General features: G+C 51.0%; 1 protein-coding gene across 3 annotated transcripts; it reads left to right on the forward strand.

The window, feature by feature from the left end:
• The first annotated feature begins 1,975 nt into the window (after window positions 1-1,975).
• Window positions 1,976-25,521, forward strand: CSF1 (colony stimulating factor 1). 3 transcript variants are annotated; one of them, XM_067531769.1, is made up of 10 exons: window positions 1,976-2,042; window positions 8,058-8,413; window positions 11,697-11,825; window positions 14,649-14,711; window positions 15,504-15,683; window positions 16,875-17,052; window positions 18,735-19,870; window positions 20,661-20,716; window positions 21,035-21,090; window positions 22,249-25,521. In XM_067531769.1, the coding sequence occupies exons 2-9, from the start codon at window positions 8,372-8,374 to the stop codon at window positions 21,087-21,089; spliced, it is 1,839 nt and encodes a 612-aa protein (XP_067387870.1). In that variant the 5' UTR covers window positions 1,976-2,042; window positions 8,058-8,371; the 3' UTR covers window position 21,090; window positions 22,249-25,521. The 3 variants fall into 3 exon arrangements, with proteins under 3 accessions (XP_067387870.1, XP_067387872.1, XP_067387871.1); XM_067531771.1 differs by having other exon boundaries at window positions 19,746-19,870; XM_067531770.1 differs by lacking the exon at window positions 1,976-2,042 and having other exon boundaries at window positions 8,026-8,413.
• Window positions 25,522-26,421: the final 900 nt, after the last annotated feature.

The following is a 26,421-nucleotide window of genomic DNA, read 5'->3' on the forward strand; positions in this document are numbered from 1 at the left end:
ACTACAGAAATGGGAGGGGTTCTCCTATCACTGTAGTTAATCCAACTCCCCGAGAGGTGGTAACTAGGTCAAGAGAGAATTCTTCCATCAATCTAGCACTGTCTACACCAGGGGTTAGGTCAGCTTAACTATGTCGCTCAGGGGGTGTGGATTTTTCACACCCCTGGTCAACGTAGTTGGGCTGAACTAATTTTTTAGTGTAGAGCTGGCCTGTAATATGAGAGGTTGGTCATTTTCCTATCAGGGTAACTTTGAAGCAAAGCTTTCACAAAGGCATATATTTAGTTCTTGCGGAACTCTGCATGTGCTATGATGACATAACGGTCTGGGCCATGGCGAAACTAGTGCACACTGCAGACAGTGGGGATTCCATGGACATGTCAAAGAATGTTTTGGTGCAAAGACTATACCCAGTGTAGAGATGGCACCTGTGTCGGGCTGTGAAATTGACTTGCAGGGGGCACCCTCCTGGTGACACACAGTGGTGTGAAAAAGTGTGTATGCAAACACTTAAGGCATTATTTTCATTTGCACTTGATGCTCACCTTGCACATATGACAGAGACCTACCTTTTTGCACACACACCTTTGCACACTCAGCTCCATGACTATGCACTTGTTAAATCTAGTCCTTGGAGCCCTCTGACCCTTGGAAGGGACAGGCAAGCCGGCACCAGTTGTGCATGGATTTCCATGGGAGCTCTAACTCAATTTCCTGCCAGAGACTGTCAAGGATGTGGTGGATGGAAGAGGATGGGAAAGGATTCATTTGAAAACCAGAAGGTGCTATGTGCCTGAAAACTACTGACTTCAAAGGGCTTTGGATTAGGCCCTGAGAGAGCTCAGCATAGGGTAAGGTCCCTATCTCATGTAAGATGAATTCAGAGAGAACTCAGTCCTTCTTCCAGCTTCACTGATGCCTCCCCAGCAAAGTCAATGGATGGAGAACTGTGCTGGCGAATTGAATCATACTACAGGCCCAGCTGCAGTGTTAAGTTACGTATGATGCTAAATTCTGGGAGGAGATGGAGACAGGGAAGGACTCAAGAGGAACACCCAGAGCTCAGTTGCGAAGCCATCAGCTCCATCCTGAATGCTGACAGAGAGAAAGCTGGGCAGACAAAACAAACCCTGCATCCTTTGGACAATAGAAGAAGAGAGAGCTGCCAGGCTGGTGAAGGGTCCTGCTCTCCTTCCCTGAGAATCATCTAGACAGTGGAAGGCAGGCAATTGAAGAAAGCCAGGAATGTCAGCCAGTGCAGGAGCATTCCGGGCTAGGGATGGGGGGCATATAAGGCAATGCTCTGGTGGGATTGTACTTCCAGTTCCCTATTGCTGCCTGCCACACTGTAAACAAGAAGCACTGGAAATGGTACAAAGGACAGTGAAGTGAACTCTTGAACTAGAGTGAACTGGAGCGTCCCTCCTGCTACCCCACTCACTGCAGCGCAGACTGGAGAGAGAGAAGAAATGTGTCCTACCTACTCAGTCATCTGAGCTGTATTTCTTCCACTGCCATTAGGGGCAAACGCCAAGCCAAGCCCCTGGCTGGGGCAGATGGCCCAGGCGCTGCCAGATGCACCCCACCCAGCAGAAGGATGGTAGCCCAGCAGTTCAAGGGGCCACAGCAGCCCCTCATGAAGTGGGGAGGAAATTAATCTGCTAGAGAACAAGTTTACTGGCATGGCTGCTCATGGAATATGGGAGCCAGGTCCTCAGCTGGTGTAAATCGCTGTCGCTCCAGTGGAATCAATGGGCCAAATTGGCGCTGCTTGACTGGGGTAATTGGCCCAAATCCTCAGCGGTGTAAATCAGTGTCACTTCAGTTCTAAACGTTATGCTCACCCAGTTAGGGATCACAAGCATGCCGCATGAGCTAGGTATTCAATCAGAGCCATCCCACACAAATCAGCTGTTGGTGATTGAATCCTCATAATAGGCTGCCCACAAGCAACCTACAGCCACACACGCTCAGCAGCAAGCATCCAGCAAATATCCCATATAGCAAATGAAGAAGACAATCATGCACTGCCAGTGAGGGAGGTAAATATTATTATTATTATCCCCATTTTACAGGTGAGGAAAGCAACACACTGGGCTTTGCCTAAGAACCCCCAGTGAATTAAGCTGGGACTAGGCTCAAGGTCTCCTGACTCCTACTCTTATGTGTTAACCATTAGACTATGCTGCTTCCTAGAAATGTGAATGATGTTCCTTCTGCATTTCGGATGACAGAATTTCAGCTAACCCACACCATTCACACTGTGAAGATGCCACCCTAGTGTGTGTAAGGCGTTCCCCGTGGTTCATGAGCTTGAGTTATTACAGAGCACTGAAATGTCATGTACACAAACCACATTTTTATTGCTCTTTGTTTCATTTCCTCTCCTGGGTGCTCCTGCCTGCCTTAGGGGAATCTAACAAGGAGCTGCTCTTTGCAAGGCAGGCTCTTGTAGGCTCCTGGGGTCCTCCAGCTATCAGTCTGAGATGTCATTCCATCCAGTAGGGCCTTCTGTACACTGAACCCTGACAGACTGCACAGCAAGACCCTGCTCCCTGGAGGACAGCTGGGCACATTGCTCCCCAGGGGTCTGCACTGCAACACAAGCCTCCCCAAGAGGCTGCTCCTCCCCCGTAGACTGCACCCTAGCTGGCTGGATCTCAAGCTAGCAGGCCCCAGTGAATTGCACACTGTTCCATGGCACTGTTGGCTCCCACTTGGCCATGCTCCAGGCTTCTTCTGGGTGCCAGTCAGCTGGCCCAGTCTAGCAGCTGGTCTTTGAGTTGGGGAATCAGAATGCAGCCTTTAAAGACCCTAACAAACTGTCTCCTCCAAAGCCCCAGAGAGGTGTTTATATTCCTGGTGGTTTATGGTCTGCTTTTAAGGGTTGCTTCCCTGTCTTTTTTTTTTTTTTTGGTGCATTATAAATGGCTCCCCCCACACCCTTTGGGCCAATCCATATGCACCTCAGGGTACGTGGCCTCACAAAACGTGACATGAAAGCCTTTTTAAAATCCCTCGGCAGGAGTGGAGCCTGGGTCAAAACAGAGCAGGGGGACTGGAGTGTTCAGGCAGCCAAGCAATCTGATTGACTGAGTGTGGCAAAGCACAGTAATGTCATGCTAAATGGTTTGGGTTTTCTTAATATTCCACCACCAATCAGAGAGGAAGTACAAACGTATATGCAAATGCAAAGGGAGAGTTATTTATAGAAAGGAGTCTGAACTCCAGGTTTGGATCCAGATTCTGATCTGGAAATGAACTGTGTGGCTGGTGTCCCCCCTCCTGCCATGAAATTCGGGGAAGTTCAGATCTCTCTGGCCTGCGGCTCCGAGTGATCTCCTCAGATGAATACCAATTTTATGATCATTATGAAGCACTCAGGAACATTCCAAAACTCAGCTGCTCTGCCATCAGCTATTTCCATGAAGAGGTTAATGTGTTGACATCATTTTTACATCCGATGTAGCTGGGGGGAGATGATCATGAGTCAGTTTGTGCAGGTTTGCAGATCTTGGAGCAAATCCAAAAGTGCCAGCATAAAGAACAGCATCTGCTTCTCTTCAGTGAGTGGTATGAGCCAAGAGCTGGATTATCAAATGTAACACAGTACAGGAGTTTCCTCCACGTTGACCTACTTAGCCTGCAGCACAATGAAGACACAACAAGTAGCTCATCAATGACTTTGGACATGACAATCTTCCAGCTGCTTAAGAGAAAGCGACTTGGATAATTAAAGAAATCCTCAGATAAATCAGCATCATTCAGTGGAAACATGGGCACATTGCAAAGAATGAGTACACAAGACTAGCATAAGCATGTAGGCACTAAATCAGAAAGACCAAGGCAAAAAATGAGTTACACCTATCAAGGGGCATAAAAGGCAATAATAAGAAGTTCTATAAATACATTAGGAGCAAGAGAAAGATGAAGGACAGTGGAGAGCCTCTACTTAGCAAGGAAGGAGAGCTAATAACAAATGACAGCAAGAAGGTCTGAGGTGTTTAATGCCTATTTTGCTTCAGTCTTCATTAAAAAGATTAATTGTGATTAGATATCAACACAATTAATAAGGACAGTGAGGGGGAAGGAATGCAATATTTAGATAAGTTAGATGTATTCAAGGGCAGGGCCTGATGAAATTCATCCCAGGATAGCTAAAACACTGGTTGAAGCAATCTCAGAACAACTCGCGATTATTTTTGAGAATTTATGGGGGACAGGAGAGGTCCCAGAGGACTAGAGAAGGGCAAACATAGTACCTATCTCTAAAAAGGGGAACAAAGGGGATCTAGGGAATTATAGACTAGACAGCTTAGCTTTGATACCTGGAAAGATATTGGAACAAATTGTTAAATAATCCATTTGTAAGCACCTAGAGGATCACAGGGTTATAAGTAGTAGCCAACATGGATTTGTCAAGAACAAATCATGTCAAACCAACCTAATTTCTTTCTTTGACAGGGTTACTGGCCTTGTGGATGGGGGGAAGCAGTAGATGTGATGCATATTGATTTTAGGAAGGCTATTGACATAGTCCCACATGACATTCTCATAAGCAAATGAGGGAATTGTAGACTAAATTAAATTACTATAAAGTGTGGGAGCAAAACTGATTGCAAGACTGTACTCAGAGTAGTTATCAGTGGTTGGCTGTCAAACTAGGAGGATGTATCCTGTAGTCTCTCAGGGGTCTGTCCTGGGTCTGGTATTGTTCAATATTTTCATTAATGATTTAGGTACTGGAGTGGAGAGCACACTTATAAAATGTGCTGATGATATCAAGCCGGGAGGGTTGCTTGCACTTTGGAGGAGAGGATTAGAATTCAAAACAGCCTGTACACATACAAAAATTGATCCGAAATCACCAAAATGAAATTCAATAAAAACAAGTGAAACATACTACACTTAGGAAGAAAAAAATCCAATGCACAAATACAAAATGGGGAATAATGGACTAGGCAGCAGTACTGCAGAAATGGATCTGGGGGTTACTGTAGGTCACAAATTGAATGATTCAACCATATGAGGCACTTGCAGAAAAGGCTGATATCATCCGAGTGTGTATTAACAGGAGTGTGGTATGTAAAACACGGGAGATTATTGTTCCACTCTACTTGGCACTGGTAAGGCCTCAGCTGGAGTACTGTGTTTAGTTTCTGGCAACATACTTTAAGGAAGATGTGGACACATTGGAGAGAGACCAGAGGAGAGCAACAAGATAAACATTTTAAAAAATCTGGCCTATGAGGAAAGGTTATAAAAAACTGGCTGTTTAGTGTTGAGAAAAGAAGTCAGAAGGGGGACTAAGGACTGTTACAAAAAGGACAGTGATTGATTGTTCTCCTGAAGGTAGGACAAGAAGTAATGAGCTTAATCTGCACCATGGGAGATTTAAGTTAGATATTAGGGAAAAGTTTCTAACTCTAAGGGTAGTGTAGCATTGGAATAGGCTGCCACGCAAGGTTATGGAATCCCCATCATTGAAGATTTTTAAGACCAAGTTAGACAAATACCTGTCAGAGGTGGTCTAGGTTTACTTGGTCCTGCCTCAGCACAGGGGGTTGGACTAGATGACCTCTAAAGCTCCCTTCCAGCCCTTAGCCCTATATTTCTATGATTCATTGAGTTCAGTGGGGTTATAATGATTTACCCCAGGTGAGGAGCTGGTCCATAGGCTATCCAAATGGTTCTCTCTCTGTTGCCTTGGGACTCCATCCCTCCCACTGCCACTTCCTCGGTGTCAAATGAGTTCTGTTGCTATGATGTTACCCGGTGAATCAAAGAAAACAGAAGTGACCTGATTAACGAATGGAAAAACTTGAACTTTCTGGTTTGGGTTTTTGTCCCACTCATGGTTCCTATTTTTAATATAATGACTTTGAGCCCCAAAGATGAGTTTGTCCAGAGTATCTTGGACTCAGCCCAGGAGCAGTTGTTAAAACTGGTGCCTTTGTCAAGCGTCTGGGGTCACGGAAGCAACCCAAATACACACACAGTTCGGCCTTCCAGTTCTAGCCCTGGGAATTAAACACATGTGTATAGGGATGCGGCTGTGTGCACACTTATACAGATACACCTACATTGCACGCACAGAACCACATACGTATACATATTCACATAGATACACGTATGCACATTTGCATGCCTTCTCCACGCTTGCACATATAATCCAGACACACAAGCATGCTCCCAAACATATAGCACATAGATGCAAATAAACATAGACGAACAATGCACCTGCAGATATCCTGGCACATGCACAAACACATGATCATGCACAAACATTCCTTCCGTACACTGACATTAATAGACAAACATTAGCACATATGCACCTACATACACATATCACGCCCTTAGACAGACGTCCACAGATACACACACACACACACATACACAGAGAAACACATTTGCTTGAATACTCACATACGTATACACCTGGAATCAGATGTACACCCCCTTGAACAAATGTTATCGGTATGACCAGGGAATATTATAAACAGACGCATTAATTTACCTAAGTTACTTATCGGACGTTTAATTATTTAAGTCTGTAATCTTTTTCAAATCAATTTCATACAAGGCAGAGGAGGAAACTAACTCCCCCTTTTGTTCTCCTGGGTTGGGCCTTATCCAGCCTCTCCAGAGCATGTGGTCTATGGGAAGTCACCTTGGATGATGCTGTTAATTTCTCCCACCTCAGACAGTAAGGGTCAATAAAGTCAGGCCAGGTTCATCTTTTTTTTTATGGTCCATTCCATTTTTTGGTATTAATTTGAATTGCAAGTCAGTGAAAATGTTTACTTCCTTACAGATAGCTGTTTCCAACAAGCTTCTTAAAGAACAAATTAATGGAAAGCTGGTTTATATTGTTCTTAAAAACCACCTGTGTGTTAAAGTAGATTTGATTTGACAAGCGACCTTGTTCTTCTACTGCTTGAGCAATTCTCTGCCCCAGGACTGCAATAGCGGATCTCTGAGAGATTTGTGCATTTTGTCATAGATACATGCTCACTGACATACATATTCCCCACATATCCATGCACATAACAATCCGGACTCATGTCCCCACCCATAGACATGATCATTCACATACACATTGCGTACACAAACATGCATATATGCACACATCTTATACACACAGACACATGCAAACTCATAGAGGTGCTTACACTCATGCCAATCCACTATTTTTGGACTGAAACTGACCCAGGCTCACTTACAGTAAGTCTACATGGCAAAAAAGAACAAACAAACAAAAAAACCCAGCAGTGAGTTTCAAAGCCCGGCTCAACTGTTTGGGGCTCAGTTTGGATGTTCCTACTCAGGTGGGAACCGAGCTCTGAGACCCGGCCACAGGAGAGGGTCTCGGAGCCGGCCCTTCAGCCCAGGTGAGAACATCTACACTGCTCTATTTTAGCCCCCTAGCGCTTATCTGTCTAGCAGCTGTTAGGGTCAACCTTTCCCCTTCAGACCAGGCTTGAAAGAAGCACACACGCACACCCACCCCTGCCAACTCACAAACACAATGCACACGCAGCGATCCCATTTTCTAAAGGAGACTTTTGGATGACGAGTTGCTATAGGAATGTCCTTTATATGTTATTAGTATTAGTATTATTTATTACTATTCTTTATTTCCTTTAGTATTTAAGTATAACTCCTCCAGGGACATTTCACCCCAGGATAGCAGCATAGCTCAGTTGACTTCTGGCTTTGCTCCTATCCTGTACTGCTGGGTGCTGGCTCTCCATGGGGAATAGGAAGGGAACCGGGTGACCAGATGTCCCGATTTTATAGGGACAGTCCCGATATTTGGGGTTTTGTCTTACACAGGCGCCTATCACCCCGATTTCTCAGACCTGCCATCTGGGCACCCTATCTGAGAAGCCCAGCTCCTTTCTGAAGCATTGGGACTTGCAGACAACCCTTGGGAGGAGCGGAGAAGGCTGCCACGCAGGGGGACTCCCTCTGTGTGTGTGTTTGTTGTGAGGGGGGAGGACACGATGCATTCCGAAAGAGAAAGATGAGAACTAACAGATTCCACCTTCATTCAGATTTCGGCCCCCAAGCGGGGAAACAAAAGCCCGGGCCTGGGAGAGCTCCGCTGCCAAGCTGGCGGCCGGCCAAGGTGATTTCCCACAAACCACATGCTCTGGAGAGGCTGTATAAGGGCCGAGCCCAGGAGAAGAGAGGCAGGAGAGACACAGGCAAGCTCCGTCCTCGGCGCGTCGCGCGGTGAAACTTCCTTAATCCTCGCCTCCAGTTCCCCCCAGTGCCGCCGCGGGCAGGCAGGATTACTGCACGCCGCTCCGCGCTCCCTAGCCCCGCTCCACGGAGGAGAATCCCCCCGCAGGCGACGGCTGTCCCTATGCCCCGGCTCGGAACGCACGCGTGCGGCGGCGGCCCCCAGGTAGGTGCGCTGGGCGGCTGGCGGCTCTGCAGCTCAGCCCGCGCGGAGAAATCCGGGCGCCAGGAGGGACAGCTGGCCCGGGGAGAGCGGGCGGCACGTGTTGCTTTTCATCGCTCCCTGCCCTCCCTTTGCTGCCCCTCATTTCTTCTTTCTCTCCGCCGCCCTCTTGGCCTTCCTTCCTTCCTTCCTTCCTTCCTTTCTTTTTCTTTTTCTTTGTTTCTTTCTTTTTCTTTCTTTTTCCTCTGCCCTCTCTGCGCTCGCCTCCCCTGCCCCCTTCTCCTGTCCCCTGGCAGTTTGCTGAAAGTCCAGGCGCAGCTACGCAGCCCTGCAAAAAAACACGAGGGGTGGCATGGCCGGAAGGCTTTAGGCGCGCCTCAGTCTAGCCCACCCAGGGGTGGAGGCGCCTAACGCCCTTTGTGAACCCCATTCCGGGCGCTCTGTTGTTCTGACGCTCGCTTGTTGTCATGGACTGGGCTGGGTGGGTTGTTCCCCTTTGGGGGGGATCGGATGAGCAAGGAGGGCTCTGGCTAACAGTGCAAACTCAGAGCAGCGCTCTCTCCCTTCGCCGGACACTCCTTTTTTTGCCCTTTTCTTGCTCCTTCGCTCTGCGGGGCTTTGGATGGAGACAGCTGGCTGTATATCCGCTCCTTTCCCACATGCACTCCTCGTGCTGCAAGCTGTATGGACAGGGAAAGTGCTTGAAGCTGGTCGGGGGCAAACCTTGCTCTGTGCATTGTTTTGTAACATGCAAGGGGAGGTTAAACCAAGAGAGAGACCTTCATACCTGGGACAGGGAGAGGGAGCGGGTAAATGCAGGGGCATGCACAGGGCTAGGAAGGAAGTGCAGCACTCCTTTGCTGTCTGGGAAGCTTGTCCCAGTCTGGGCATGACAAAGATCTTTGCGGTTGAATGGGGCCCTGTCAACCTGTTGGAGGACAGCACTAAAGACCATGTCTATCTAGCTAACTGTCCTCCTAGATCTGGGATACTGATTGATCAGTTGAGCTAGCTATATCAGTATACTAAGATCTAGGAGGCTGTATAGGTAGCTAGCTAGCTAAATAATTGTTGAGATCTAGGAGGATAGCTAACTAGAACAGTATCATCTTATCTTACCCAGCTAGTTAGCTAACTACCCTCCTCCTAGATCTTAGTATATTGAATTAGCAAGTTAGCTAGATTGATCGATCAATCAGTATACTAAGATCTAGGAGGATAGTTAACGAGACAGGTCGTAGTATACTGATCAATTGACTGATCTAAGATCAAAGTAGACAGATCAGTAGACTAAGATCTATCTGTCTGTCTATCTAGATCTTAGATCAACTGATCAATCAATGTACTTTATCTATTTATCTATCTACCTATCTATCATCTATCATTATTATTATACAGTACATAAATTAGGTGGCTATCTATTTTCCACTAATCTAATCTACCCATCCATTTATAACCCACTGGTTTCAAACAAGTCACACCAGGGTTGCCCGGTGTTTCCCCTGTGAACCTGGGAGGTTGGAATGCCCTGGCTGGGGAATCCTCTGGGGAGTGGCATGCCATGTCCTTCAGGAACATCACGGGTGTCACTCTTGGCAGCACATAAATCACAGTGCAGGAGGCCACATGAGTGCCCTGTTCTGAGAAGTCAGTGCTGTCCCTTCTGGGCCTGTTCCAGAACCCACTGAAGTTAATGAAAAGATCGATGGATCCAGCTCCCTGAAAACACTCAAGTTCCAGGGTGGGAGGTTATAGTTAATGCCACAGGAACATAAGAACTGCCATAATAGATTTGATCAGGGTTCTAGATAGCCTCCAAGTGTGACAAGCACCAGCTGCTTCAGAGGAAGGTGCAAAGAACCCTGCAGTCCTGGGTTAACCTTCCTCTGGGGAATGCCTCCTGACCCCAGTCAGTTTGAGGGTGGTTTGCTATGAAGCAGGCAGGTTTATAGCCCTTCCCAGACTCTTGGTTATTATTTTTAGCATTTACCTTTGTGACTCTGGGTGTTTTCGTTATCCATATAAATGTCCAATCCCTTTTGGAATCCTGCTAAGATTCTGGCCTCACAGATACCTCATGGCAATGAGTTGCACAGGGAATGGCATTGTCTGAAAAAGAGTTCATGGAGCTAAAGCCTAGTCACAATTTAAACAGTGATGGGCCAGTGTGAAAGGAGGTGCAAAGAAACGCGCAAGGCTGGGGTGCTGCTACACAGTGGGGCAGTGAGGGGTCCTGGAAAGGAAAGACACATTTGCAGCTGGCTCTGAGTTTGATGGATTTGATGACCTCAGTGAATTAAGAATCTTCCCAGGAGATGAGGACGGAAGACAGGGACTGCAGGGCAGAGTGGGAGTTGGAGGAGTAGTGGGAAAGAGATGGAGGAAATGAGAAAGGGGAGGAGCAGAAGAGAGGTCAGAGTAGGGAAGAAGAGATGGAAGGAAAAGAGGAAAGCTGGGAGAGGAGGAAGAAGGGGAAGCAATCATTGGAAGGGGGGAGCATGAGAGAGGGATGGGAAAAGGAGCCCGAGGATGCAAAGAGCCATGGAGGGAGTGGGAAAGGTGCTGAAGGGATGAAGGATGGGGCCGCAAAGGCAGGACAAGATAGCGGCTGGGGGACCCACAGGTGGCAGCTCTGCTCTGCACAGAGGGGCTTGTACATACTTGCATCTGTTAGCAGCCTGGCTGTGAGAGTGCAGCCCAGCAGGGCCCATGGAGAGCAGGACTGGGGAATTCCCAGCAGGGGCTCAGCTGACCTCCTGCATCACTAATGATGGTAGACAAGGAGGGGGAGGAGGGAAGGCCGGTGGGGAGGGGAGAAGTGTTCACAGACTGCAGAGGGAGCATTTTGGTGCCCAGCTCACTAAATAGGATTTGTGCCCTGCAGCTTGTACCCTGCCAATAGAGTGCCACCCCGTGCCAGGCCCACAATGCCGTGTGCCTCCTAACGATCTCTGAATTGCTAACGGTGCTAACTCCAGACGGAGAGCGAGAGAAAGAAGGGTTTGTATGGCAGGCGACAGACAGGCGGACAAACCAGGCAGTTCCTCAGGACATGGCATAAATAGGCAGGGAATGGCATTGAGCTACATCCAGTGACTGGCACAAAGAGATCCACAGCAGAGGCTGTTTCCAGGGGAAGGCAAGGGGATAGCAACAGGAAACAGCACTAGGACGCTGCCCTGGAGCCTGCTCGCTATAGGGACAGCAGGGAGCCCAGGGACATGGATTCTCCTCGCAGGGGGAAAAGGTGTTCCTGACAGCCTCTCCCATCCTCTCTCTTGCTCAGGCCTGCCCAGTCTCCTGTGTCCTGCTGACTTTCCTCCTCCTCGCCACCTGCAGCATCCATGAAACTGAGCAGAAAGGCTACTGTGAGAATATCATCACCAAAAAGCACCTGGATAAGCTGCAGGAACTGGTGAGTATCATGCCCAGCCAGCACTGCTGGGGCGATGGGATGTGGAACATTAGAGTGTGAGGCTGGTGCCTGGTGCCCATGCTAAGTGAGTGCATGGGGTCCTCCAAGTAAGACCAACGCTGGGCTGGCCCACAGTAGACGAGACCAATGCTTCTGTCAGCTGAGAGTGGCACCTTCTGAGTTTGATGGCGAGATGGGCGGTCCTACCAGGAGAGTGGCTCTGGTGGGCCAGATTAGCAGGAGCTGCAGGTCATACCAGCCCCTGCCCCAAGTGAGATCAGTCTTTGTGCCCCACGTGAATGAGAATAATGACAGGCAATCCACAAGCAAAGCACCCACGCCGAGTGAAAAATCCAGGGGAGAGGCCTGTCCAAACAAGGGGGAAGAGGTGGACAGGGATGATAGCTGTGCGAAGTGGAGACGTCCGTCCCCTCTGCTCACCAGGATAGATTGGGCTTTGCTGCTAATGAGCATTGGCTCCAGCGTGCAGGATGGGCTGGATCACTGGGATGTGGGTGTGAGCCCATGGACACTAGCAGGGAAGGAGGGAGAATGGAAGAGAAAAGGAAGGAAAATGGAGGAGAGACAGAAGAAGAAAGGCAAGGAAGATAGACGGGTAGCTCTCTGTCTATCATCATCTGACAGATAGATAATTAAGAAAGTGGAGTGGGTTAGGAGTCCCTTTCTACCCTGACAGTTTGCAGCGTTATGGGATGTGCTCAGGGGCATTCCAGGTTGTGCTGATCGCAGGCTGGTCCTTTAGGTCTGGGATCCTTCTATAGCCCCAGCTCCATAGTCCTGTCTTCTGCATCAGAAGGGAGAGGGAGACATGTATAAGCCTTTTCTCGGAATGATTCCTGGCTCAGTCCAGAGCGTGAGCCTCATGAGCATTTAGGAGGAGATGAAGCACTTGAGATCTGTAGCTGCCAAAAGCTGAATCCTGGGAGTCCTGGGCAGGATTAGTTGCAAGGAGACTGACCCAAGAACCTTCCTGGGCTTCCAGTACTGGGTGGGAGGAATTCCCCAGCCTTGCTTCTTGCACACCTACTGCATGGGATAACAGGGCTGAATACTGGTGAGTGCTGCCTGGGCATCCGTGGCAGAAGGCAAGCACAAGGAGGGCACATGGTACCAGATGGGGTTTGGCAGGTGTGTTTTTTTTTCTCCCCGATCACAAATGATTTGTGGGCAGATCCAGCTGATCTGGGGTCAGAGATCAAAGGAAAGTCCTGTGATGTCTACAGCAGTAGTGGATGTCCTTGTTAATTAGCCATGGCCCAGTTCAGATCTAACTTACACTAGGGTAACTTTACGGGGTTACTCCGATTTGTACCAGGGGGGAGAGAAGAATCAGCCACAATGCAGCTGCTCCTGATTGACACAAGGGTGAGTGACAGGGAATCAGGCCACCACCATGCAAATATTGGGCCAGTGATCCAGGTGTGGCACTGCCACTGGAAGCACGTAGATACCATGCCAGTTGTGAGTCCAGATGTTTTGCCACCAGGCTAGGGTTCTGCCACTAAGCCAGTTGCCGCACTGGCACAGGTGCTGCCATCCTAGCTCCGCTGGAGTTCAAAGTCATGCTCCTTCATGACTGGATGGCTGCCAGTGTTGTTATTTCTATGGGCACAAAGGTCAGACTCAAGGTTAGGATCACAGCCGGGCACCCGCTCCCTGGTCTGCCTCAGCCTGCTCTGCTCTGCCCTGTACCTTACTAAATGTTTGTTAGCAACCGCATCACTCACTACAGGCCCAGTGGATAATGAGGCAATTGTTCCCAATAAGACATGCTCTCCTGGCAGCCCTGTATTCTTCCCAGCCTGGAACGCATGCTTGGAGTCATTCCTTTACTCTTGGGCAGAAAGCTTTTTGTCCTAAAATTGAAAACCTCTGCAGCTCAGGGGCTTTTCAGATGCAGTCGCTGTTGCTGTCCGTTCCCCTGCAAAGTTATTGTTCAAAGTGCTGAGTCAGTGTGTGAAGAGGGGGAGGAGGGCGATTTTGTAGCCTTTTGCTTTCCTCTGACAAGGCGGATCCTGGCCTGTTGATGAAGAAGGACGACTGCTTCTTGTTTGTTTGGACGAGGATTGAGAAGGCTCACAGCCCAATATCCTCTGCAGGGCTACGCCTATCCACAGAACTGCCTGTTTCTTCTTATATCTGTTTACCCTCTAGACTTCCAATGAATTACATGGAATAATAACATCTGACAGTTATACTGTACCGTCCAGCAACAAGGATCCAAAGCAGGTTACAAAAAACCCTGCACCCACTCCTAAAATGCAGCTGTGTATGGGGTGATGAGTACCATCTGAGTGGCACAGAGGAGAAAATTTTGGCCAGGACATTAGGACAAATACCTATGTGATGAGAGAGACTCTGTAATCATGACTGTGTATGCAGAGCAGAGGGGAGGGATCTGGTTTTAAGACTTGGAGAGAGAAATGATAGATTACATGGAAGAATTTATTTAGCATACATTAGAACAACAGATGAGTCTCCAGTGCCAGGGAGCTTAGGAATCAAACCTGTGGCACTAGGGAGCCCTGGTATATAGTGCACTGAGCCCGTGCTTTGGATGCTCATGCTCATGGTCATGCTCATGCTCATGCCCCCCTGGCTACATCCTTTGCATCTGGCCCTGCAGCAATCCTATCCAGAGCAGCTGGGCTCATCCGGCTCTGCTGAGTCTACCCAGCCTGTCTCCGCACTGCAATCCCTAGAGGCTGGTGCATTTCTCAGCTGCCTGTTTAGATGGGAGTGGCAGGCTGGTTGGATTCCTGTTAGGGGGTTGCAGAGTGACTTTGTGCTTCTGTTTTGCAGATTGATTCCCAGATGCTCACGTCCTGCCACCTCTCCTTTGAGTTCATTGATGAGACGCAGTTGGTGAGTGGACTTTGTCTCAGCCAAGACATTCTTTGCGATGGTAGTCTGTGTATTAGCACCAGGGACAGGAGGAGCTAAGTTCAGAGTGGAGTCGCTGCAGCCTGCGTAGAAAGGAGGGGTCTGAAGCCTAAACTCTCGGAGAGCTGGGCTTGGTTTCCATCTTTGCCCCAGACTCCCTGGATGGTTTTGGAAACTAATTTAATCACTCCATGACTCAGCTTCCCTTCTGCAAAATGGGGGTGGCGATTCTTCCTTAAGGATGGAAGCTCTTTGGGCCTCTTAGTATTTGTATGTTCAGTACTTAGCATGACAGGGCCTGGTTGGCCCATGAAGGTGTCATTGTAATAGAAATAAGAATAATTTCTTGGGTAATTTATAACTTTAAGCATGGAAATTATACTGATTTAGACTCCCTGAGATACACACACACTTGCTGAAATGTAACTGACATCCCTTACATATCATCATCTGAATTTGAACCTGGGGGAAAGCCAGTATAACCTATACACGAAGGGCTGGATTTTCAGGAGCAGTCTGGATGTTGCATCATCTTAGAGCCATTTTTGAATTTGGCCCAAGTGGGACTGAGCAGGGTATCAGGAGCCACTCCAGATACTCCCAGTGCAGAACCTGACTGCTGATTGCTTATTTATGGCAGGGCAGGCACTGGGGGAAGGGGTCTCTCTGGTCTGAACAATCTCTCCGGATACCTGCGCCTCATGTCGTAAGATGCAGTAAGCTGTGCTGTATTTCAGTATTACAGACAATAACCTGCCCATTTTTGCCTCCCAGAATGACTCCATCTGCTTTGTCAAAGCGGCTTTCCCTCGGCTGACCAACCTCCTCGAAAAAATGAAATTCAAGAAGAACTCGGAAAATTTTAACAAGACAAAAGATGTACAAAACATGTACAAAAAAATCGATGAGAATGAAGGTCCGTGCATTGACGACCAGGATGATCATGAGCGCGAGGTACCTTCTGAAAACCAGCCACAGATCCCTATGCTAACGGGGACAGGGACAAGATGAAGGCTCACAGCCCGCAGTGTGGGAATGGAGTGGTTTGGTTCAGGCTGGTCCCTGCTGCACTAGGGATCTGGGTGGATGTCCAGACCAGGGAGGAGACTAACGCACAGAGGGTGACCATGTGGTCTTTGGAAGTTGGCCTTTAACCTAGGCAAGGGGACTGTGGAAGGAGTTCCAAGCCATGTCCCAGTACATGACTGGTGTTGCTGTTGGATGGGAATGATCATTAACCACACACTGGGCTAATTAAAGCTGGAGCTGAGGTCAGCGGGTCCCGGCCTGGCAGATGAAAGAGCAGAGCAGGAAGCGCAGAGCTGAGAATATTCAAAATCTTCTTGACTCTCAGCTAGAGCCTCCCCTTTGAAATAGCCGGGCAAGAGTCCAACAGCCTCAGGGGCTCTCAAAAGACTCCTGGAGCCACAGTGGTAGGTGGGGGAAATCCTGAGCAGTATGGGGAGGGTGTATTGGGGGTTCCTGGGGCGATGGAAGACTTGCTTTAGTGACCCAGGGTGCTGGCAAATATTCAGCATGTGCAAACACAAGGAATTACGGATCACTGTCAATAGGAGTTTGCTCTGCAGCCTCAGGGATATCAGACTATGCTCCCAGCAAGAAACAGTGGCTTTGGCTGTGAGCTCCCCTGTAGACTGCTCTAGGCCAGAGTCACCCAAAGGGCCCAGGTCACCAACAGGGTAACCGGCCAAACTCATTCCATCCAAGTTCAGTCTTTTCCCTAACACTTTTCTACCTGCATTTACTCCTGCCGAGAGCACCTGGAATCCCAGCCCAGGCGTAAGTGGACCTGATCCAGTTCTGACTGGTGGAAGTGACAAATCTCCCACTGATTTCCATGAGAGCATACTCAGTGGGCCCAATCCTGATCTCACTGGGAGACCTGGGAAAACTCCCAATGATTTCAATGAGAGCGGGACCAGACTCAGTGGTCCTGATCTTGATCTCAAACCGTTTTTACACCGGGTAATTTCACTGATTTCCATAGAGCTGCGAGGGGAGAGTCAGACCCTGTGTGACACCAGGTGCTCATACAGGTTTGGTAACGAGAGGATGAGGGGGAATTTGACAGGGGTTTTGCTGTCTGGGTTGTCTCCTGGTGGTTGAGCCCTGCTTTCTGCTTAGCTCTCCCAGGCCTGCTTCAAGGAGCTCTCCATGCCTCCTGAGAAGATGCTACAGCTGGTGAAGGATTTCTTTGGCAGCGTTATGGTCCTCCTAGATGCAAATGTGGATTTCAAACGTGACTGCAGCGCTACCTACCAGAAGTGCTCTGACTCCCTGAAAAAGGAAATGCCACCTCCAGGTAAGAAACTCGGACGGCTGTTCTCCCTCTGCCCCCTTCTCTTGAGTTGCATCGACTAACACCAGCCAGGGCTTTGATTCACATGCCTGAGTGTTTCAGAGATTTATGCCAGTATGAGACTGCAGTTTTTACACAGGAGCATGCTGGGGTGCGTGTGAGTGTTTGTCCTCGTGAATGTGTGTGCATAGTGTTTATGGCATCATGGGTGTGGATATATATTTGTATGCTCTCATGGGTGCGTTAGATTTCACCCATGTGCACGTCTTTCCAACTATATATGCTTACGTGTGCCGACGTGTGTATGTCTGCATTTTTCTGTGCACGCATATATTTGTGAGTGCGTGTGTGTACTGCGCAGGCCTGTGTGTGTGTGTTTGTGTGACTGCTAATGTGGGACAAAAGCTCCAAAGCTTTGAGCCAGAGAAAGGCCCCCCAAATTGGAAGTTATTTTGGAAGTGGCTACCACGCTGTTTGCTCTGAGAATAAGCCTGGATGTGCCATGGGAACCAGCTCTCTCGGACTGTGGGTTTGGCCGCAGCACTGCAAAGACAGCAACCTCGTTTGCGGTATTTCTGCCTTTAGCCGACACCAGGAAGTTCAGAGGCAGGAGCAGAAATTAGTAACATGAAAAAAGTTCCAAGCAAACCTCAGACCTGACTCAGGCGAGGCTGCAGGTTTGGGACCTAGTCTGTCATCTGCACCGGTTCGTCTGGGAGGAAGGGTGGCCCTGTGGCTCAGGCACAGCTCTGGGAGGCAGGACTCCTGGCTGTTTTCTCCCACCGACTCACTGGGTGACCTTGGCCAAGTCACTGTCCCGCTCTGTGCCTCAGTTTCCCCATCTGTACAGGGGAGAAAATTATCCTGGCCTCACCGGCAGGTTGTGAGGCTAACTGGCTGCAATCTGGGGTGCACGTTGTAAAGGCAGAGCGGAAGATGGAGTGCTATTGTCCGTCCCTGGTGGCTGCCTGTGTCTGGGTCCAGGTTACATGGGATGTGTTTGCATGGGCACCAAGAAGAAGCTCCCATCTGTCCTCCCCACAAGCAGGATCTGTTCTGTGTCTCGTCACTGAGACGAGAGGACGAGGTGAAACTAACACCCCCCTCCCTCTGATCCTGTTGCTTGTGCAGCTGCTGCTGGTGATGACACGAGCCTCAGACCCTCCGCTGTCAGTGGACAAGGGCCTGCCACAGTGTGGATGCTGCCAATTCACTCCCTTGCTTGGACACTAACACTCACGGCCCCCATCTCCCCACACACCGGCCTCACACCATCACCTCTCCCTCTGTGCCGGGGCCTGCACGCTGCATGCCTTCCGGGCCCCTTTCTTCTCACTAATCGCTTCGGCTCCCCTGCTCACGTGCTGCGGGCTCTGGGTTCTCCTTGGGGGTCTGCATCTCACAGCCTCTCTGGGCAGCTCAACTTACCGCCCCTTCCCTCCCCCAGCCCTCTTGTTTGCTCTGCCCAGCGCTGTCCCCCCCCCCCACCCTCATTCTGGACTCTCTCTTCCCCCTTCCCCTCGTTTCTCTTTGGGCTCGTTTCAGTGGCTCTAGCACCGGCCCTGCCAAGCTAACGCTGGGCAGGAGGGTAGCGGGGAGGGACTGAACTGAGCTTAAAGGTGTTCCCTGCTCTCCCTGGAGGCTGGTTACTCTATGGCCTTTCTCTCTCTCTCTGGTTCTTTCAGATGTGGTGACAGATCGTGACTGCAACTGTCCATCCCCAAGCCCCTCTCGTGAGGCCTCTCCCCACCCAGCCTTGGCCACCAAGCCCCTCCCTTCCACTGTGGTCCAGCTGGGCAGCCAGGAGGCAGCTGCCAGTGCCTGGCCCCGACACAGCCAGCCTGGTTCCATGCACACCCCAAGCAGGTTAGACAGCAGTGCCATGCTCAGGGCACCCAGGAGCACGCACACAGACCTGGGTGCCATGGAGATCCAGGAGGTCTGGGCTGGCGGCTCTGCCACTGTGTCCTCACCACCAGCAGAACTGGAGCTAGCATCAGCTTCACAGGGACCCGGTGCTGGGTCTGTCCGCACCGAACTCCACCTGGACCGAACCGGACCGCCCAGCCAGGAGCCCCCTAGCACCGATGACATCTCCACCTCCCCTCCCAGCCTCCCGGCCTCGGGCGGAGAGATGCTACAGAGGGAAGTGATCGATCCCAGGGGGACAGAGGCTGAGCGAATCCAGACCTGGCCGACTGGGCCCGGGGAGTTCCTCCGCACGCCTGGTTCGCCCGACCCGTCCCCCAACGCGAAGCGGAGCCCGCCAAGGGCAGGGGAAGACGCCGCCTGGGCCTCCTCGGCAGCAGAGCAGAGCACTCACTTGATGGATCCCCTCAGTGCCGCTGCTGTGTCCAGCCCGGCTCTGGCATCCGTGGCCGCAGATGCCTCAGGGGCATACGCTGGTGACCGACTGGTGACACCTCTGCCTAGTGAGCTGCGGCTGACCCCTTCCCTGGGCTCCGAGGAGCCCATCGCGGTAGCGCAGCACCAGTTCTCCAGGACGGCTGCTACCACTGACAGCCTCCCTGCCCCGGAGAGCCCCCCCAGGGAAAGTCCCTGGCACCCAGCCCCAGACGTGCAGCGCACCACGGAGCTGCGAGGAAAGAGAGCCGGGGGGCTGCCCAGGTTCAGAGAGCCCGAGGACAGCCTGGCGGGGCCCATCCCTGACCTTAACATCCTTCCTCCGAACACAGACCAGCGCAGGAAGGAGGCGCAGCCCAAGCAGAGCCTCCGGGAGCTCATGACATATGTGCTGGTGACGATCCTGGCGATCCTGCTGGCAGTCGGAGGCCTCCTCTTCTACAAGCACAGATCCCAGGTAAGCGCCTCACCAAACCACCCCCAGCCGTGGCGCCTGTGTGGGGCAGATTGGCCAGTCCCAGCAGCACCCAGGGTGGGCAAGGCAGTGCCGGCTGGTGGGTTAAAGACACATCATCTCCCAGCCCCTTGCTGTCAACCACGTAGGTGTGGACACCGGGGGACACACATCATCTCCCCGCCCCACCCCACCAGAGCTTTGAGGCAGCGGCTCGAATGGTTAGAGCAGGAGGCTGGGTTCTGTGCCCAGCACTGCGGAGTGGCCTTGGGCAAGTCGCTCCCCAATCGCGCCGTGCCTCAGTTTCCCCAGCTGTAGAATGGAGATTATGATGCCTCACCGGGCACGCCCATGAGCGACTGCAAAGTGCTCGGAGGAGCTCAGTGGAAGGGCAGGGCGTTGGGAGAGCAGTTCTCACAGTTGGGAACGTCCCATCCCCCTGCCCCACGGAAGTGTGTTTGGGGCTATGATGGCAGTGGGGGATGGGCCACAGCAGTGGACAGTGGGGTGGGGAGGAGACTCCAATCCCGTCCCAGCTACCTCCCTGGCTGCCTCCTCCCCCGGGAGAGCCTGTCTGTTGACACCTCCCCCGAAGGCTCTAGCTAACACTGGGGACTCTGCCCCCGGCCCCAGGGTTCTGGCATCCTGGGGGGCACTGCCCAGTGCAGGGGGGAAGGGGATAGAAAGGACCCACGAGCTTCCCCCATCATGGAGGGAATTCGCTGGCAAAACAGCCCCCGGCCTAAGCTCCTGGCCAGTCCAAGACTGATCCTTCTACTTCTCCCCCCCCCAGACCTTGGAGAGACGGTTGCAGAGGAGAGGGAACGACTTAGAAGAGCAGGAGGCAAGGTAAGAGGCTGTGCAGAGTCTGCGACCTAGAGCTGCCGAACTGGCTCTTCTCTCCCTCTGGGTCTCGTCATGGCGGCCTCTTCTCTAGCATGCAGTGTCCTCTCCCTCTGGCCTCCCCCCTTGGAGTGCTTGGCTATCCACTGCCCAAGAGCCTGCTGCTGGGCCAGCCCCCGCGTGGCCAATGAGCGGCTGCGTGGCAGCCGGGGGCACCGGGCAGTCTCCCTGTGGGGCACGGGTGGGCATCGCCGGCTGAACCTTCTCAATGCCTTCAGCCCCTGGCGTTGGTTTGACCCCCCTGGTTGTTGCTTCTCTTTGCAGACCGCTGCATGGAGTGGAGGAGCATCTGGAGCTGCGGCTGCAGGGCGAGCTATGAGGTAAGGTGCCCCACTTTATCCAGATTACAGGCCCCCCTTTAAATCAGGCCCTTCTCCTGCAGCACGGCACAGCGGGAGATTCGGAATGGTTTACCCAGACCCCGTGGTTAATAGTCAGCTGGGCACGGAGTTTATTGCTTGGCTGCTTTAGCACCTGGAAACTGATCCCAGGTCTCCTAGCTGTCGTGCGGGGCCCTTAGCGACAGGGAATTTAATTGACACCATCTGGTTACTGTCCAGGGCCCACATTCACCACTTGCATAACTGGGCGTAGGGCCATTAACTTAGATCAGGGCTGGCAGTGCCAGGGATCGGTTCAGCTGTAAAGTGCAGTTCTGCTCTGAAAAGTGGCTCGGAAATTGTCCTTTCCTTATTCCACAAACCCGCTCCCTGGGGGCATGGGAGTCAGCGCCGAGCGCCTGCTAGGGTTGCTCCTGTTAGCCCTGCAGGGCCAGCCCGGCTAGGGAAAAAGGGTCTGGAGTCTGTTCCTTCCTGGGCATTGGCAGACTTGGTTATTAAGTGCCCTGAAGTAACCGCCCATGAAAAGCCACTGCACAAAGGTCATCTAATTTGGCCTGTGGAACCTTTCCGACTGGTGATGTGCATGAGGGAAAGAACCCAGCTGGACTCCCCCTGCAAACGTCTGCTGGGATCTGAGTCACCTTTTTAGTGGAAATCGGGCATGTTTGTTCTGGAGTCACTGGGCATAAACACGGGGCCATGCAATGCCAATTTTGCAGCAGAGCCAACTGCACCTAACATCCCCTCTTAGTAAGAAACCAGCCTGCAGATCAAGGTGCTCAGGGGATCAGCAAGCAGAGGTTTATCTATCTGGCCATAGGCTTTTAGTTATTCTAGTTTCAGTTTGGTGCAACCGAGCATGATGTGTCTGTGAGCCAGGTAAACAAGCCCACCTGCCAAAAGGCTCCACTCCTGCAACTCAGGAAGCTGGTAGCCTCTGGCATAAACACCGAATGTCATTGAACCACATGCTCCTTCCTGGGTAAACATTTAAGCCTGGCTGGGTGCGCTGCTGCTGCCTGCACTTAGCTGAGTCTCAGCCCCATGTCAGCTGCCCTTCCCCGAAGGCCATCCCTTGTAAGTCTCCCTGCATTCGCCCAGTCCATCCTGCTGATTTCACCCTCCTCTCCTCTCCAGCTGGGCCTTTCCTGTCCCAGGAAGAGCAGCGGTGTGAGGCTTGGATTCTGAACCCGCTTTTTTGTGTGGGATCTCGGCCCCATCTGGAGGAGAATCTGCACCAGCTGGACACCTCCTCTGTCATCCCCAGTGAGGACGATTGCCCCTTGCTCTTTGTTCCTCTCTGCAACGCCGGAAGAGACTGAAAGATCTGGAAATGGATGTTATTTATTCTTGGCACTGGAGCCCGGGTTCTGTGCTGCCGCATGCCCCCTTTGCTCTTTAGCCACTGGCAAGCCAAGGCAGCCTGAGGGATGACCCCAGCAGACCTGGCACCAGGATGGACAAAACTCGACTCTGATGAAGGGAGACAAACAGTCCTGGGAATCACGTTGTCTGATGCTCTCCAGCATGGAAAGGGTTACGTGGTCTCTGTGGCGTGATGCTGGCTCCTTCAGGGGCTGGCTGTACCTGCCGTGGAGGACTTAGCGAGAAGAGGCATGCCTCGGCAGGAATGAGAGGACTGCGCTGAACCAGCCAAGTTGCCGTTGCTCCTTGCCTGCTGGCGGCTCTGGGCTGGAGTTGGATGCAGTAGGACAGGCGGGATGTGGGGACTGCGGTGTGGGATCTCTTCCTTCCGGGTGACATGGGAGAGGGGATCAGCTGAGTCTGCCGCTCTCTCCCCAGCCGCTTGCTCTTTCTGCCTCAGCACAGTGGCATTTGGAATGAGGCCCCCTTGTGTGATCCTCAGTTGCCCCAGGCCAGATGGCCCCTTTCAAGAGTCCTTTAACTACATGTACAGGCCAGTACATCCCCCAGTGCCAGTCCCCTCCATGCCTCGAAGCTGCTGTGTCTGGCTATCTGGCCCTGGAGCCCTGTCAGCATAACATGCAGCACTTGCCTTCTCTCTTTTTCCCATGCCCTTCTCTAGATGCCTTAAGGGCAGCTCAGCATACTGGTCTCTGACCTCTGGGGTTTCCTCCCCAAGGGGACAGGAAGTCCCTGTCCCCTCTCCCATCCGCCCTGTTGTTCCCCTGCACTCCAGTCAGAGGTAGAGGCTCTGCACAGAAAGGAAGAAGCACCCTGACTTCTAGGAGAGCCTGCTCCCTCCCATACCCAGCATGCGTTGGGAAGCGGGTAATAGGGGTACAAACTGGGAGGGCCCAACCCCCGAAAGGAAAGGAAACGAAACCTCTACACTGTGAATTTTAACTCTCTCCTGCTGCCTCCGGAGCAATGGGGGCTGGCTGTTGTTTGGGTTAGTCCCTATCGTCCTTGTCTTGTATTCTCGGCTGCTGTCCATCCCTCCTGTGCCTTCTGCCTGACATTCCGTCCCCCTCCCCAGTCCCTGTCCAAGGAAGACCCTGTCCAGCCGTTCCGCTTGCAGTGATATAAATGATGACCCTGAGCCGGCCTCAGGTTGGGAGAATTGCCTTTATGTTTTAATGTATTGGAGAAATGTCCTTCTCCTGTGAAGTGTTTTATTGGAGGGAGTGGGCGTGGCCGACCGTGGGAACTGCAGGCGGTGGATCACGTCCGGTGAGTGGAGTTCTGACGCGAGCTGGCCTTGCGTTGTGGTTTGGATGTTTAATGACACTGCTTCAACAGACTGAATACGTCTCATTCTGTCGAGCTCTTTTTATCCAGTAACATGGGAGCAATGGACGATGCCACCCGCTGGCCTTTGATCCTGTGTGTATATCTCCGTAGGGTCGTGAGGGATGGAACTCATTTACCGAATTATGTTGTGTGGAGATCAGCATGCCCCATGGAAGTGACAGCCCTGTGCTAGCTGGTATCTATCTTCTGTGTAGCTCCTGTCAGGAAGAGGGACGTAGGCAGATTTCATGCTGATCACCTGGCTCTGCTGTTAAAATGCCAGGGAGCTTTGCCAGCCCTCTGTGCCAGCCCCATTGTACAGCTGAGGCTCAGGTACGTTCTTAGCTTAGAACAGATCACACTGCGAGTCAGCATCAGGACCCAGAATGGATCCAACAACTTCCAACTGCTCGACCTCATCCAGCAGGCCACTGGGGCTCCCATTGTGGACGCCCCCCCTTATTAAACCGTGGCAGACAGCCTCCGTCACCTCTGCCCCCAGGGAGCAGGGCTGTGCCACCCCACGCTGCCATCACTTGCACTAGTTTCCCATCCATCTCCCCATCCTGTTCAGAAATTGCTCCCATTTGACCAATCAGACCTCACATTTGCCTTCAGCCTCTCTCTCATCTCAGCTCTCCCCTCCATGACCCTCCACCATGGGAGAGAGGGTGTTACTCTTCCAACACAGCTGTACTCCCCTCACTCCATGAGACCTCCCCCCCCCCCCCCACACACACACACAAACACACACTCACCTTTGTCTTTAGCCTGCTACTGGCCTGTTCTGCAATCTGGTACCTGAGACAGTGCACAGAGGATATCATATAGCAGAGGAAATCACATTGGGCCAGATCCCCAGCTGGAGTAATTCAGCAGAGTTCCCAGTGCCTTCAGTGGTTTATGCCAGCTGAGGATCTGGCCCATGATGTCAAACTTTGCTGACACTCATCATCTGATCTAGGGCCTGATGCTCAGTGGGTGTAAATCAGTATAACTATGGAACGATGCTGATTTACACCCACTGGCCCCCAACTCTGAAGATGGGGACATAACTTCTTTCAGCTATAAATGCTTTATTTTTTTAAATGGTGGGAGAATACCTATTTAAACCAGATTTTTTTAAAAAAAAATATTTGTAGTATTAATATTTTTCTTTATGTATATTTATTAACTGCAAAGGCACATTCCACTTCCAAAGAGCAGTACGGCATGCCATTTTGGTGAGATATACATACAGCTCAGGTGCCAATGGCACAGAGAGTCTGATTTGGATCTCATGTACACCTGTGTAAATCAGGAGTAATTCCACTGAGCTCAGTGGAGTGGGACGGATGTCAGTAGGATCAGAATCAGACCTGTAAAGTCCATCGTCTCATCAGTGGGCCAGATCTTTGCTTGGCACAAGCCAACCTATCTCTGTGGCAAACAGTGGATCTACACTGATTTATGCCAGCTGAAGGCGTGGGGCTAACAGTCCAGGGTCTGACTGTCTTACTAAAGCTGTGCACCTGCTTTGTCATGTTATTCCACATATATTAGCCAATGGGAGAGCAGCTCCCACTAAAGGGAGTTATTATTTTGGTTCAAACTATGTTGTTTGTTTCCCTGGTTTTTTTATACTTTGAAATTGTGATTTTATATAAAGTCTTTTAATAAATAATGTCTATTTAAAAAATAAATGCATAGAAAACAGCTGGCGTATTTAATAATACTAATAAACACGGCCGTGTAGCACTCTGTAACTCTTGGGTAGTGGACCTGTGCTTGCGAGTCATTAAGTGCCCACCCTGCTTTCAGCCCGGGCAAGAAGCACAGGAAGGGAAGCCTCCTGTTGGGCTAAGCAGTGAAGCATTCAGATCACGTCAATAAGGTCAGCCAAGCGACTGAAATTTGATTGCCAGTTCTTTGGGGCTGGAGGGGATGATGGAGAAAACCATCCTGTAAGGGGTCTTCAAGCAATGGGGGCGGCTCTGTATCCCCATTACTTGCAGATGACTAGACTTAGGAAAGATCTACCTCCAGCTCCCTGGAGCTTGTACGAAGGAAAGGACTGTCTTTGTGTTCTGTATTTGCACAGCACCTAGCGTGGGGGGGTCCATGGCTAAGGCTTCTGAGCTCTAATGCAATCCAAATAATTAACTATAATAATAACTGAAATCTCCAAAACTAAAGAACATTAATGAGTCAGGATTTAAGCCAATCTCTCTACCAATTTGAGATCAGGGCAGACAGCATCAGGGGCAGATCACCCCATATCGGCTATTACGGGGTCTGACACCTTCCCCTGAAGCAGCTGGTGCTACTGCCAATCATGGCGAGCAGGATACTGGGATAGCTGGATCTTGGGTCTGATCCAGTCTGGCAATTCCTGTGTTCCTAAAGGAGCTTAGATACCCTGATGATGGGAGCCTTCAAACAATCGTACAAAGATAAGATCTAGGCAGATAGCTAGACAGATAGATAGATGGATACACAGCTGGATAGATCGTACTAGGAGTTGACAGACAGGCAGATGTGGTGTCTGGAGAGAGATGGAGACAGCGATACAATAATGATGGTACACCTAGGCCTCAGATACCATAGTACTGGGAG

Source organism: Emydura macquarii, unplaced genomic scaffold, assembly GCF_026122565.2.
Source record: "Emydura macquarii macquarii isolate MOO-44397 ecotype Brisbane River unplaced genomic scaffold, CSIRO-AGI_Emac_v2 contig_3220, whole genome shotgun sequence".
In the NCBI taxonomy this organism is placed as follows: Eukaryota; Metazoa; Chordata; order Testudines; family Chelidae; genus Emydura; species Emydura macquarii.